The sequence below is a fragment of the Phascolarctos cinereus genome, unplaced genomic scaffold (genome assembly GCF_003287225.1).
Source record: "Phascolarctos cinereus isolate Bilbo 61053 unplaced genomic scaffold, phaCin_HiC Scaffold_726;HRSCAF=1367, whole genome shotgun sequence".
Taxonomy (NCBI): domain Eukaryota; kingdom Metazoa; phylum Chordata; class Mammalia; order Diprotodontia; family Phascolarctidae; genus Phascolarctos; species Phascolarctos cinereus.
In genome coordinates, this window is record NW_027556098.1 from 172,484,598 (window position 1) to 172,496,050 (window position 11,453).

Here is an 11,453-nt window from a genome sequence, read left to right on the forward strand (position 1 = left end):
CATGGTTTAGGTGAGAAAAATTGCAGGGCTCTTATTGACCTCTGCATTGCAGAAGTGTCTTACATAGAGGTTCATAAAGTATAGGGAGAAAAAAAATCCTAGCTTGCAGAAGTTTCTGCATAATTGATACCATACTAATTTCCCCAAATGGCCAGATTAGCATTTTTGAAAATGAATAACTACTTGGGAATTTTGGAGGGTTATATTTTCTACATCTGCATTAATATTGCAGCAAATCATCACCGGCAATAGATACAGAGAGCACCATTAATATTCAGCTTCCAAATAAGTAAATGGCAACTCGTTATGGAGTTCGTTCTGGGGGAAATAGTGGTTTATTTGTATGTGTGTGTGTGTGTGTGTGTGTGTGTGTGTGTGTGTGTGCGCATATGTGCATGTGCAGGCCTGTGTGTATTTTTCCTTGGCCGCTCATAAGCACTTTGTCTAAATGTGGCTCGGCAAACAGAATGCTTTCTTTTGGCCTCTTTAAAAGCCAAAGTCTGATCATAGCTATGAACTTGGGTTCTATTGGAGAAGACAGAACTCTAATGGATCCAGGGAGCAATTTGGTCTTCAAATGCTTATTGGTGATGTATTTATTGAAAAAGAGAATTCTAAACAACCACTCCATCACATGGGCCCAATGAGAGCTGCCTGATCTCCTGTCCTAATGCTTTGTAGCCTTTTGCTTTATCCTAACTTGAATTTCCTTTCCTTAAGGACATGTGAGACAGCAAGTTCACATCTCTACTGCATAAACTCAAGAGTGTTATTAATGGCCAATTTAAAATGTGATAACTCCAGTGTCCTGGGAGCTTAATTACATAAGGCAATGTTAAAGTAAAGGTTTTGCCCTAAAGGCTCATTCTAGGATGGAAAAGCCTAGATGCTAAAACGGTAAAAGTACAGGTTCTCACAATACTTAGATCTTTGGCAAATTCAGCTGGATACTTTTAAAAATCTAAGCAAAGCTAAAAATGTATTTATCTATGGTGCTTTATTTTTTGCCCTCTGGACTTTGACCTTCAACATTTAGTCATGGTTTTTTACCTAGAGAACCATCATCTTTTATGAAAGAAGGAGTTGTATAGTGAAAAGAGCACGGCCTCTGGAATCAGAGAACCAGGGTTCAAATCTCACCTCTGACATTTGCTATGTGTATGATCTTAGACAAATTGTTACCTCCCTGGATTTTAGTTTCCTCATCTGTAAAATGAAGGGATTGGGTTAGATGACCTCTGAGATTCTTTCTAGCTCTACAGCTGTGATCCAGGGATCTAGGTTTGGGTTGGGTTTTTTTTTCCAGTTGTTATCTCATGCCTGTTCTTTATGCTGGATCTGGAGTCAGGAAGACGTGATTTCAAATCTGCTCATAGATACTTCCTAGCTGTGTGACCTTGGACAAGTCACTTAACCTCAATTTGCCTCAATTTTCTTATCTATAAAATTGTGGTAATGATAATAACACCTGCCTTCCATGGTTGTTGTGAAGATCAAAGGAGATAATATTTATAAAGCACTTTGTGAATCTTAAAGCACTACATAAATTCTGGCTTATTATTATTACTGTTATTTAAGACAGGGTGGGAACATACTTAAATCTCTCATTTCTTCAGTTTCCAAAAGGAGGCAATGGGTGTTTAATCCAGTATGTTACATACTGGCATTAGTTTCCTCAAGCATGGAAGCCATCAGGATAGAATTTCTGGCCTCTGACCTTTGGGCTCTTGACCAGCCATTCTGATTCAGGTCCCTCCTGACTCTGGGTACAAGGGTTTGTTTTTTTTTTTAAATTGTTGTTGTTTTTAATATCTGATCAAGAAATTAAAAAAAACCAACTTCTAGGATTCAGCCTGGCATAGAAATGTTAGAGCATCACTGTACCACATTATATTCTCCCCTTAATGTGTGAAACCACCTCCAATGGAGGAAAAGATCAGCCTGAGATTATAGATGTAGAGAGTTATCTAGCACACGGAAAAATTAAGTAAATGGCCCACGGGCACACAGCCTGCCACATAGTCCGTAGTAATCATTTAATAAATACTTATTGACTTCTTGATATATGTCAGAGATGGACTTGAACCCAAGTGTTTCTGACCACAAGATTTGTGCTCTATTTACTCTTCCATGCTGGCTCTCTCTTAGATAGTGCTGCCTATAAAATTCCTAGCCAAAGGGTAATACCATCATCATAAGCATGAACAAATAAAATCACTTTATTTTAAATGAATATATAAGAGCAGCAAGGTTGGAATCTTGCTGGGTTATGGCTCACAAAATATACAGATGTGGTCAAATAGTGTATTACCAAGCTTAACAACTACATAGTATTATTATAATTATAAAACAATAACCTGATTTCTGTAGGCGGCTTGAGGCACTAGTCACTTTACTTCGTAGTCACAAGTACGAAAAATAGGCCTCATAGTTCACAGCAAGAGTTTAATCTTGTTCCTTCAGGTGCATTTGTGATTCAACTATGGATATATCTGACTCTCATTTGAGCTAAAGAAACCTCCTGTATTGTCTGATGCTTGAGATATTTTCTTTTTGTCAGCCTGTTCTAACTTTTCAAATTTCTTTAAAGCCACACCGTTTCCAAACAGCTTCAAATGTTTTACCTGTGAAAATGCCGGGGATAATTATAACTGTAACAGATGGGCAGAAGATAAATGGTGTCCACAAAGTAAGTGTGCTGGAGTTTAGAAGGCACTCTTTGATGATCTGATATCACTTAGATTTTTCTTGACTCACCCGTGGCACAGACTTTGGGCTTAATGGGATTAGCATACCAACAGGCTGATGTCCTGTAGGTATGCAGTGCAGGAACAGTGTATCCTGTGATCTTGCAAACTGGCTTAGGCCCCATTTCCAGCTAGTCTTTAATGAAGATATTTACTAAAGGGTACTTGTTAGAATAAACACATACAAAACTGACAGTAACTTCAAAAAGGTTTGATGCTCACTCTACCATATCAGACAAACCTACTACTTAAATAAATTATAGGGGTTTCTCTACTTTTTAGGAGGGGCAGCTAGGTGGCACAGTGCATAGAATGTCAGGCTTGGAGTCAGGAAGACCTAAGTTCAAATCCAGCCTCAGACACTTAGTAGCTGTGTGACCCTGGGCAAGTCTCTTAAGCCTGTTTGCCTCAGTTTCTTCATCTCTAAAGTGACCTGGAAAAAGAAATGGCAAACCACTCCAGTATCTCTGCCAAGAAAACACCAAATGGGGTCAGGAAGAGTCAGATATGACTGAAAAAAAGACTGAACAACAATAACAGAAGTATGAGATAAGCCTGGAAAGGGAGGCTGAAGCCGAATACACCAGAGGAGTTTCTGTTTTATCCTAGAGGCAATAAGGAGCCTTCTTGAGCAGGGGAGGAGCATGGTCCTAATATCTTAGGAAGAGAATCTTATGACTAGAAATGTAAGGAAATTAGGAAATGTATAGAATGCAGGATTAATTAATTGTCCTTAGGCTTCCAAAACTAGGGAGAGGGGCAAAATGTATTTGAAGAATTAGGAAAAGAGTATTTTTCCTTTATTGGCATCAGCCAACACAATTTTTTCTGGTTTCACGGATGGTATTTCCACGTAACAAAAGTTATACTTACAAAAGGAAGTTTACTTAGCTCTATCATGGGCAAGCTATTCAGAGGAAGGAAGGTATATTGAGCAAGCAGACTTCATTGGTTCTGTTGGTCACAGCTTCCCTGCCTCTGTGTTGTCTATAATGGCTGGCTGTCAGAAGCCTAGGGGAAGAGCCAGGTGACTCCATGTATGTTGACTTTCTGGTATCCAGCCCATCAGGAAGCTGTATCAGCAGCCTGAGCTTTCCCTGCAGGGAATTAGGCTTTAGGAAAAGCTAGTCCAGCCTGTGTGGCAGGGCCCTGGGAAATACTGTTTCTATCACAGATTGTTACTCAAGTACCAGTGAAATTGAAAAAAAAAGTTGTTAATGTCTAACAATACTTTATCATGAATCAGTTTAAAAGTTCTATATAGATTTATTATGATATTTTAAGCCAGTGTCCCCATTTTTCATTGTTGTTCATCCTTTGTTCTCAAAGAGGACCAGTGACATCAGGAGGGTGGTGTCTTGACTTGCAAGTGAATTGGATTTAAGTGAGGCAGAGCTGTGCAAAGCCATCAGTCATCTGGGTCCAGTTGGCAAGGCATAAGTCAGGACGACTGGCAGTGGCCCAGGACGCAGTGGCAGACCTTGGCCTTTTTAAGCTAAGGTCTTTCCCAGGTCTCACTTTGTCTGAGGCAACACCCATTCAGTAGTTAAAGGCTAAGTAAGAATTGAGGTATAAGATAGCCTACTTTCATAGCCTCTAATCTCTTTAAGGTTTTGTTTATATTCCAGCCAACTTTGAAACTAAGATTTCCACTGCTGTTTGATTCTTATCCTTTCTGATTCATGCCATGGATGGATGTCATCTTTTGAGGAATACATTTTAGATTTCCCCTCTTAACCTTGAACATGTTTTAGGAAAGTGGGGACATCAATGTCTATCCTCATATTCACTTTCCTCATTGACTTTTTTTTTTCACCTTTTGGAGTTGATCCAGGACTTGCTTCTTGCTTGGTCTGTGAATTTTGTATCCATTTTGTCATATGTTAAGCGAAGCCGTTTTTAACTGGGACATTCTTTGCTATTTCTAAATTTTAAAGTGGCATCCCACATTCAACATGCTCTCCCCTTGTGTTATCAAAAGGGAAACTGTGGCTTTCATTTTGGTTGTTGATGCTAGTGTTATGAAACTTTTATGTTTATGGGATTGAGGTGGATAGAAAAATTGAGTGACTGCATACTCACCAGGGCTCCAATGATGCTAATAATTTGGATTTATTACTAATGATACAACTTCTTGCCTTTCGTTTACATTTAGCAAAAATTGTTCCTTAGCTATTATACTTTGTTATTACTGTATCTTATACAATAATTAGTCTCTTTTTAGCAGTTACACTGCTTTAGTCTGTGTACTTTATTAATGATGGGATTGGATATCACAGAATATAATTCGAATGATATTTATTGTTTCATTTAAGTGAACATTGACCATGAATTTTTTAGCTTGCTTCAGCGTGTACGTCATTTTGTATAAGCATGCATTGTTACCAGTTTTCAATCATTTTTCTTCTTGCTTATGAGGAAATATTTAGTTGTTACATTAGGCTGATCTCCCTTTGGAAATAGTGATTAAAAATATCTTAGATATGTTTGAACTTTTTTTAGATCTCTTCAAAACAAGGGGTAGTCTAGACTTGTTGCAGTGATATTCATCCACTGGCTCTATCTCTGCCCTCTTAATATCTCTACCCAAGGGAAGCATCTTGGAGTGCCCTAGAGAATGCTTTAAGAGAGAGTCTCTGAAAGGTGAAGGGTCACATGTGAAAGGAGGATGCTGGGTAGAAAAAGTTCAAAGCAAAGTAAATAAATATGGGAAGAAAAGCAGGGAGAGAGAAATGAAGCTGACTGAGAGGAAGAAAAAGAAAAATCCGTTGAAGAGGAATAATCAAAGCAAAATGGAGGGATTATACATGCAGGAAAATTAGAATAAACACTTGATGAATGGACTAGTCAAATAATGGTATTATATTGGTACACAATTTGAAATGATTGCATTTTTGTCCTGCTGACAAGAAGCCAAGCTGTTGTTTTGTTTTAGCCAAAATGTTAGTCAGTCTAAACCCAGTTAATTCAAATTATTTATTGGATGTCTTTCCATTCAAGTGCTCTCTCTCTCTTTCTCTCTCTCTCTCTCCCTCCCTCCTTCTTTCCCTCTCTCTCTCTCTCTCTTTCTCTTTCTCCTCTCCATCTTCTCTCTCCCTCTGTCTCCTTCTTTCCCTCTTTCCTCCCTTCCTTCTTCTTTCATGTATCTGTTTCTCTTCTCACTCTGTCTCTGTCTGTCTCCTTCTCCTCAGTCCCTTATGAACTTGTCTTGATCTTTCTACTTAGATACACAGTACTGTTTAACAGTTCATCACTTCACCAGCCGTGGAAGGAGTACATCTGTCACCAAAAAATGTGCTTCAAAGAGTGAATGTCATTTTGTTGGCTGTCACCACCACCGAGATGGAGGACAAACAGTAAGAAGTGTGTGTGTGTGTGTGTGTGTGTGTGTGTGTGTGTGTGTGTGTGTGTGTGTGTGTGTGTGTGTGTGTGTGTGTGTGTCTGTGTGTGTCTCTGGGGGACATAGGAACAAAAGTTACTATACTGCTAAATTCAGCTCAGGCCATTCAGGTCTTTCTTTACAAAGAGGGTACTTGACCTAGCAGATTGAGTTGCTGGATTTGGTATCAGGAAGACCTGAGTTCAAATGCTGCCTCAGATACTTACTAGCTCTGTGACCAAGGACTACTTAATTAACCTCCCTTAAGTTCAATTTTTTCATCTATAAAATTAGTAATAATAGCACTTACTACACAAGATTTTTGTGAGGATCAAGTGGGATGTTTATGAAGTGCTTTCTAAATCTTAAAGCACTATATAAATGGTAGCTATTATTATAATTTATAGTAGACATTTGTGCAATGTCTGTCCAGTAGGAAGAAATTTGCAAGCAGGTGATATGTTTGAATACATTTGTAATTTGGGAGAAAATGCCTTTGACATACTTGAATGAAAGTGATGAAATATTGATGAAATAAAACTTCACTTTCACATTGATGGAGAAAATGACAATTTCCACAATTTGTTTTTACCTGGGACCCAAAAGCTGCAGGAGAATTGCTGGAGATCTACCCTTGTAGTCTAACAGTGATGCTCAAGCCATCAATTGAGAGAATTGTATTACAAATTCCAGCTCTGGGACTCTATTCTTGTCCAACAGTTGTTCAATGAACTGGTTTGGAAAACAGGAGTAGAGAGGGCAGAGATGTCTGTTATGATTTGTTTTTTAGTTGTTTTTTTTTTTTTGCCAGAAGAAACTTTGTTTTGCTTGGCTCTGAGAGAGCTTAATAAAAAAGATCTTGAAAGGAGTTCGTAAATCTGAAGTAGGTCATTACAGGTATCTTATAGATGTGCCTATATGACTGACCCATTTTTTCTTTACAGGATATTTGTTTGTTAGAGGTAAACTTATACCTTTCTCATCCTTACTTCATTCATTCATTCATTCATTCTTTTTTCGAAGCAATTGGGATTAAATGACTTGCCTAGGGTCACACAGCTAGTGAGTGTCAAGTGTCTGGTCTGAGACTGGATTTGAACTCAGGTCCTCCTGACTCCAGGGCCGATGCTCTACCCACTGTGCCACCTAGCTGCCCCTCATCCTGGCTTTTTAGAAAAGGTACCATGATGTTGTAAAACCCAGAACAACAAGCTACTCATTTTGGAATCAGGAAATCTGGGGTCTAGTTCTGGTTTTGCCATTAATTAGCTCTAACCTTGGAAAATCTTTTGACCTTGCTGGGTCCTAGTTTTGTTTTGTTTTGTTTTGTTTTTTCCTCTGTAAAAATGAGGAAATTAATTTCTCAGGTTCTTTAAGTACACTAACATTCTGGGACCAGTGTTCTATATATACAGAGAAATAGAAGGATAAGTGTAACCAATAAGCTTGGGGAAAATTTGAAAAGGTATTTGGCATTTTCTTGATTCTTCACACTTTAAATGTAAAGACAATGGAAAAGAGCACTAGTCTTATAGATAGCATGCTTGGTTTTAGGAACACTCATATCTAATCAATCCTTCTCAGTTTTATCTTTTTAAAGTTTATCTTTTATACCAGTGTCCTATTAAATGTCAGCTTAGTAGATTCAGCCCACTATTCTAACTTGTTGAACTTTTTTGAAATGCTGACTTATCCATCCATTGTGTTAGGTATGCCTATGTATAGTCAGAAGACAGGAAGTTGTGTTAGAGAACCTGAACTAGAAGGGATATGAGAGGCCTTCTTGTCCAACCCTTACTTGACCAAGAGTCCATGACAAGTACTCTTCTAGCTTTCTCTTGAAGACCCCTATTAAGGAGAGAATCCCAAGCAGACCATTTTACTTTGAGATAGTTCTAATTGTTAGGAATTTTTTTCTTTACATTGAGACAAAATCTATCGTTCCAACTTCCATCCATTGCTTCTGGGCAATGGTACAAACCAGTCGAGCCCCTCTTCCATAAGGTGGTGATACAGTTCCTTAAAAATAGTTGTCATGACACCCCCAAGTCTTCTCTTCTACAGAATTAGCACCCTAAGTTCCTTTACCTCCTTGTCATAGGGCATGATCTCAGGGCTTTTCACTCTTCTGGTCTTGCTTCTCTGGTTGCTCTCCAGCTTTCCAATGTCCTTCCTAAAATGTTGCCAGAGGGAATGGGACACAACATGTGACCTGCCTAAGGAAGAGGACAGCAGGACTATTGCCTCTCTCACTCTGGTCATTATGACTCCTTAATGTAGCCCAAGATCACATTTACTTTTTGGCTACAGTATCACACTGTTAACTTAACATTGAACTTGTAGTCTCCTAAAGCCCCCACATCTTTTTCAGAATAACATCCTGGGGCCACAAAGACCAATTCCTGTCCCTCATCCATACAACCGCCCTGCTTTTACTTGAAGACACTTCACACCACTCACCTAAGTCTTCTTAATTCCAGGCAGCCTCTCCAGTTCTTTCAACTGATCTGCTCTGTGAATTATCTCAGGATGTCGAGAAGGGGCTTCTGGGGCAGGTAGGGGTTGGACTGGATACCCTCCAAGGTCCTTTCCAACTCATATCTAATCAATCCTTCTCAGTTTTATCTTTTTAAAGTTTATCTTTTATACCAGTGTCCTATTAAATGTCAGCTTAGTAGATTCAGCCCACTATTCTAACTTGTTGAACTTTTTTGAAATGCTGACTTATCCATCCATTGTGTTAGGTATGCCTACAAGCTTTGTAGTTTGTAAGCATGAATCCCTTAACTACACCAGGCAGTGAAAAGAGTGCTTGTATTGGAATTAGGAGCCTGGGGTTCTAATCCTGGACTTTGCTACAAGTTATGTTACCTTAGGCAAGTCAGTTAGCTTTTCTGAGTCTTGGTTTCCTTCTCTGCAATGAGTTCAATTCCAGCCTCAGACATTTACCAGCTGTGTGACCCTGGGCAAGTCACTTAGCCCTGTGTGTCTTAGCTCCTCATCTATAAAATGAGCTCGAGAAGGAAATGGCAAACCACTCTAGTATCTTTGCCAAGACAACCCCAAATGGAATCACCAGGAATGGAACACAACTGAAACAACTCAACAAAAAATGAAGGAGTCAGATTAGATTTCATATTCCCATCCCCACATCTATGACCATAATAAATCATCTAAACTATAGTGCTAACTTACAAGAGTCTGTAAGTGACAATAATTCTTATCTTTGCGAACAAGTATAATCTCAGCAAATCAACAGGTAATACAAAAGCCCCTTCCTCTCATTGTTTTCAAGGCCTTATCTTGCCAAACATATAAGATTGTGAACTCACTTGAATGTAAGGGTGCTTGTTTCCTTGTTGATCCCTTTCCATCCTTTCTCTAGCTCAGGCTCCTGTCAGGTGCTGATAAATCAGGGATATAATACAAAATAATGACAGTAAGAAAATAGGACTTGAGTGGTTAATAGCCTAGATAATCAGCTTTATGGGGTTTTTTTTGGGGGGGGGAATCACCTAATTACTGCCTTCTTTGATTTACTTTTGTTTTTCTCTTTTCCCTTTCTTATTGCTCCCTGTTTGTTTGTTTGTTTGGTATTTGTTGGCCCTTTCCTTGATACTTCCTTTTCCTCTCTCTGAATCTTCCTTCACAGGAATGCAGATCATGCTGTGAAGGGATGATTTGCAATGTGGAAGTCCCCACGAATCACACAAATGCAGTATTTGCCATAATACAGGCTCGGCGGTCCTCAGGCACCGTCCCTTGGACATTCAGTTTACCAGTGCTCGCTTGTGTTTTCACAGTTCAATTGCTATGATGCCATTGTTGCCAAGAGAATCAGAGACAGTCAGTCCCTCCAAGCTCAAGCTTGAAACTGTGAGCAATAAACTTTCTGGTTGGAGTGAACTTTGCACATCATGAAGAATTCGATAAGCACATGTTAGACCACAACACAGAGGTGTGTGGTGTATGGAGCCAAGTGTTTGCTAAGCTAAAGTGCCCCATGAACGGGCCTGCAGTATTGAGAAGCCAGGATGGAGGCAAGGATGGAGAACCCAGAGGCAAGACTTGGAGGGGAATAATCTAGCATTTTCCTTACCACTGCTGGCTTCCTTGTTCAGTACTGAAGAATTCTAATGGGTTCCTTTAGTATTTTTAAATTGTAATAGGAGCAGAGGCAGAAGAAAAAACCTTACCAAGAAGACCATCTGTTCTTCCTTCACCACAAGGAGGTTGCTGAGTCACACCCTCTCAACCATTCTGACTTGCTAAAAATTCAATTCGTAAAAGTATTCCATTTCCTCAGTGATGTTCTCATCAAAGGGGAACAGCAAAGAAAAAGAAATTCAGCTTTAAGAAAGTGTTCCAGTTTAACCATTCTGAAGTCTGGCCACTAAATGTGGGAAAAAATAAAAGCTTTTAAATTATGGATTTTTGGTGTATGTGTATTTTATGTCATTTATGTGATGTTATATTCCAAAGTCTAGAAGTTATGTTGCATTGGTAGCTACAGTAAAAAGGAATTTCTTGCTGTTGATAGATTTTCATATCAAGTATACAGTTTTTTTGACATAGTGATTTTTTAAAAGTCCCCACCCAAGACTGGGGGTTTTAGGGTGTGGGTACTTAAAAAATTCTAATTTAGACGTAAATCTGTTTTGGAGTCCTAAGGGACTGGCCTTGGGAAGACTCTTGACAAAGATACACCCTTAGAAAAAGAAGCTTAAGGAATCCCCAAGATACCACCAACAGAGTAAGATGAGAAGTTCCTTCTCCTTCCTAAGGAGTATGCCGCAGAATCAAAAGAGCTTCCTCCAAATGAACCCTATTAGAATGTTTTTCTCAATTCTTTGTCAACTCCCCACAACAGTCCATTCTCAGAACTCTTAAGTGAGCATCTTCTCTCTATCAGAAGAGAGAAAAGAGAAGAGGCCCCAGTATAGAGCATGGTGTGGCATGGATTATGAATCATAAAAGGGAACTGAAGAATTACTAGACAGGTAGGAGGAGAACCAAGAGACAGCAAGAATATGAAAACTTAGAGAAGAAAGTATCCAAGAGAAGATGATTGATGGTATTAGAAGTTGTACAGAAGTCTAGAAGAAGAATTGAGGAAAAGCCCATTAGATTTGACAATTAAAAAATCATTGGTGACTATGGAAAGAGCAATTTTAGTAATGAAGGCAGAAGCCAGATTGCAGAGAAGTCCCTAATGGAATTGTTTCTGCTGCTCAGTAACTTAATTCTGGTATGATAAGATTGACTTCTCTGTATTTGTGGTTAAAAATTTGTGATAAAAGATTTCAGTTCTTAAAGTGATTTACCCA

General features: G+C 38.9%; 1 protein-coding gene across 14 annotated transcripts in view; it reads left to right on the forward strand.

The window, feature by feature from the left end:
* Positions 1 to 10,557, forward strand: part of LYPD6B (LY6/PLAUR domain containing 6B) — a 216,965-nt gene extending 206,408 nt beyond the window's left edge. For 13 of the 14 annotated variants that reach the window (XM_078146842.1, XM_078146843.1, XM_078146841.1 and 10 more), the window contains 4 exons: positions 2,591 to 2,689; positions 5,973 to 6,103; positions 8,607 to 8,681; positions 9,779 to 10,557. In XM_078146842.1, coding sequence (XP_078002968.1) covers positions 2,591 to 2,689; positions 5,973 to 6,103; positions 8,607 to 8,681; positions 9,779 to 9,943 — 470 coding nt within the window. In that variant the 3' untranslated portion in view covers positions 9,944 to 10,557. The remainder of the gene's footprint in view (positions 1 to 2,590; positions 2,690 to 5,972; positions 6,104 to 8,606; positions 8,682 to 9,778) is intronic. The other variant, XM_078146844.1, reaches the window with a different exon arrangement.
* Positions 10,558 to 11,453: the final 896 nt, after the last annotated feature.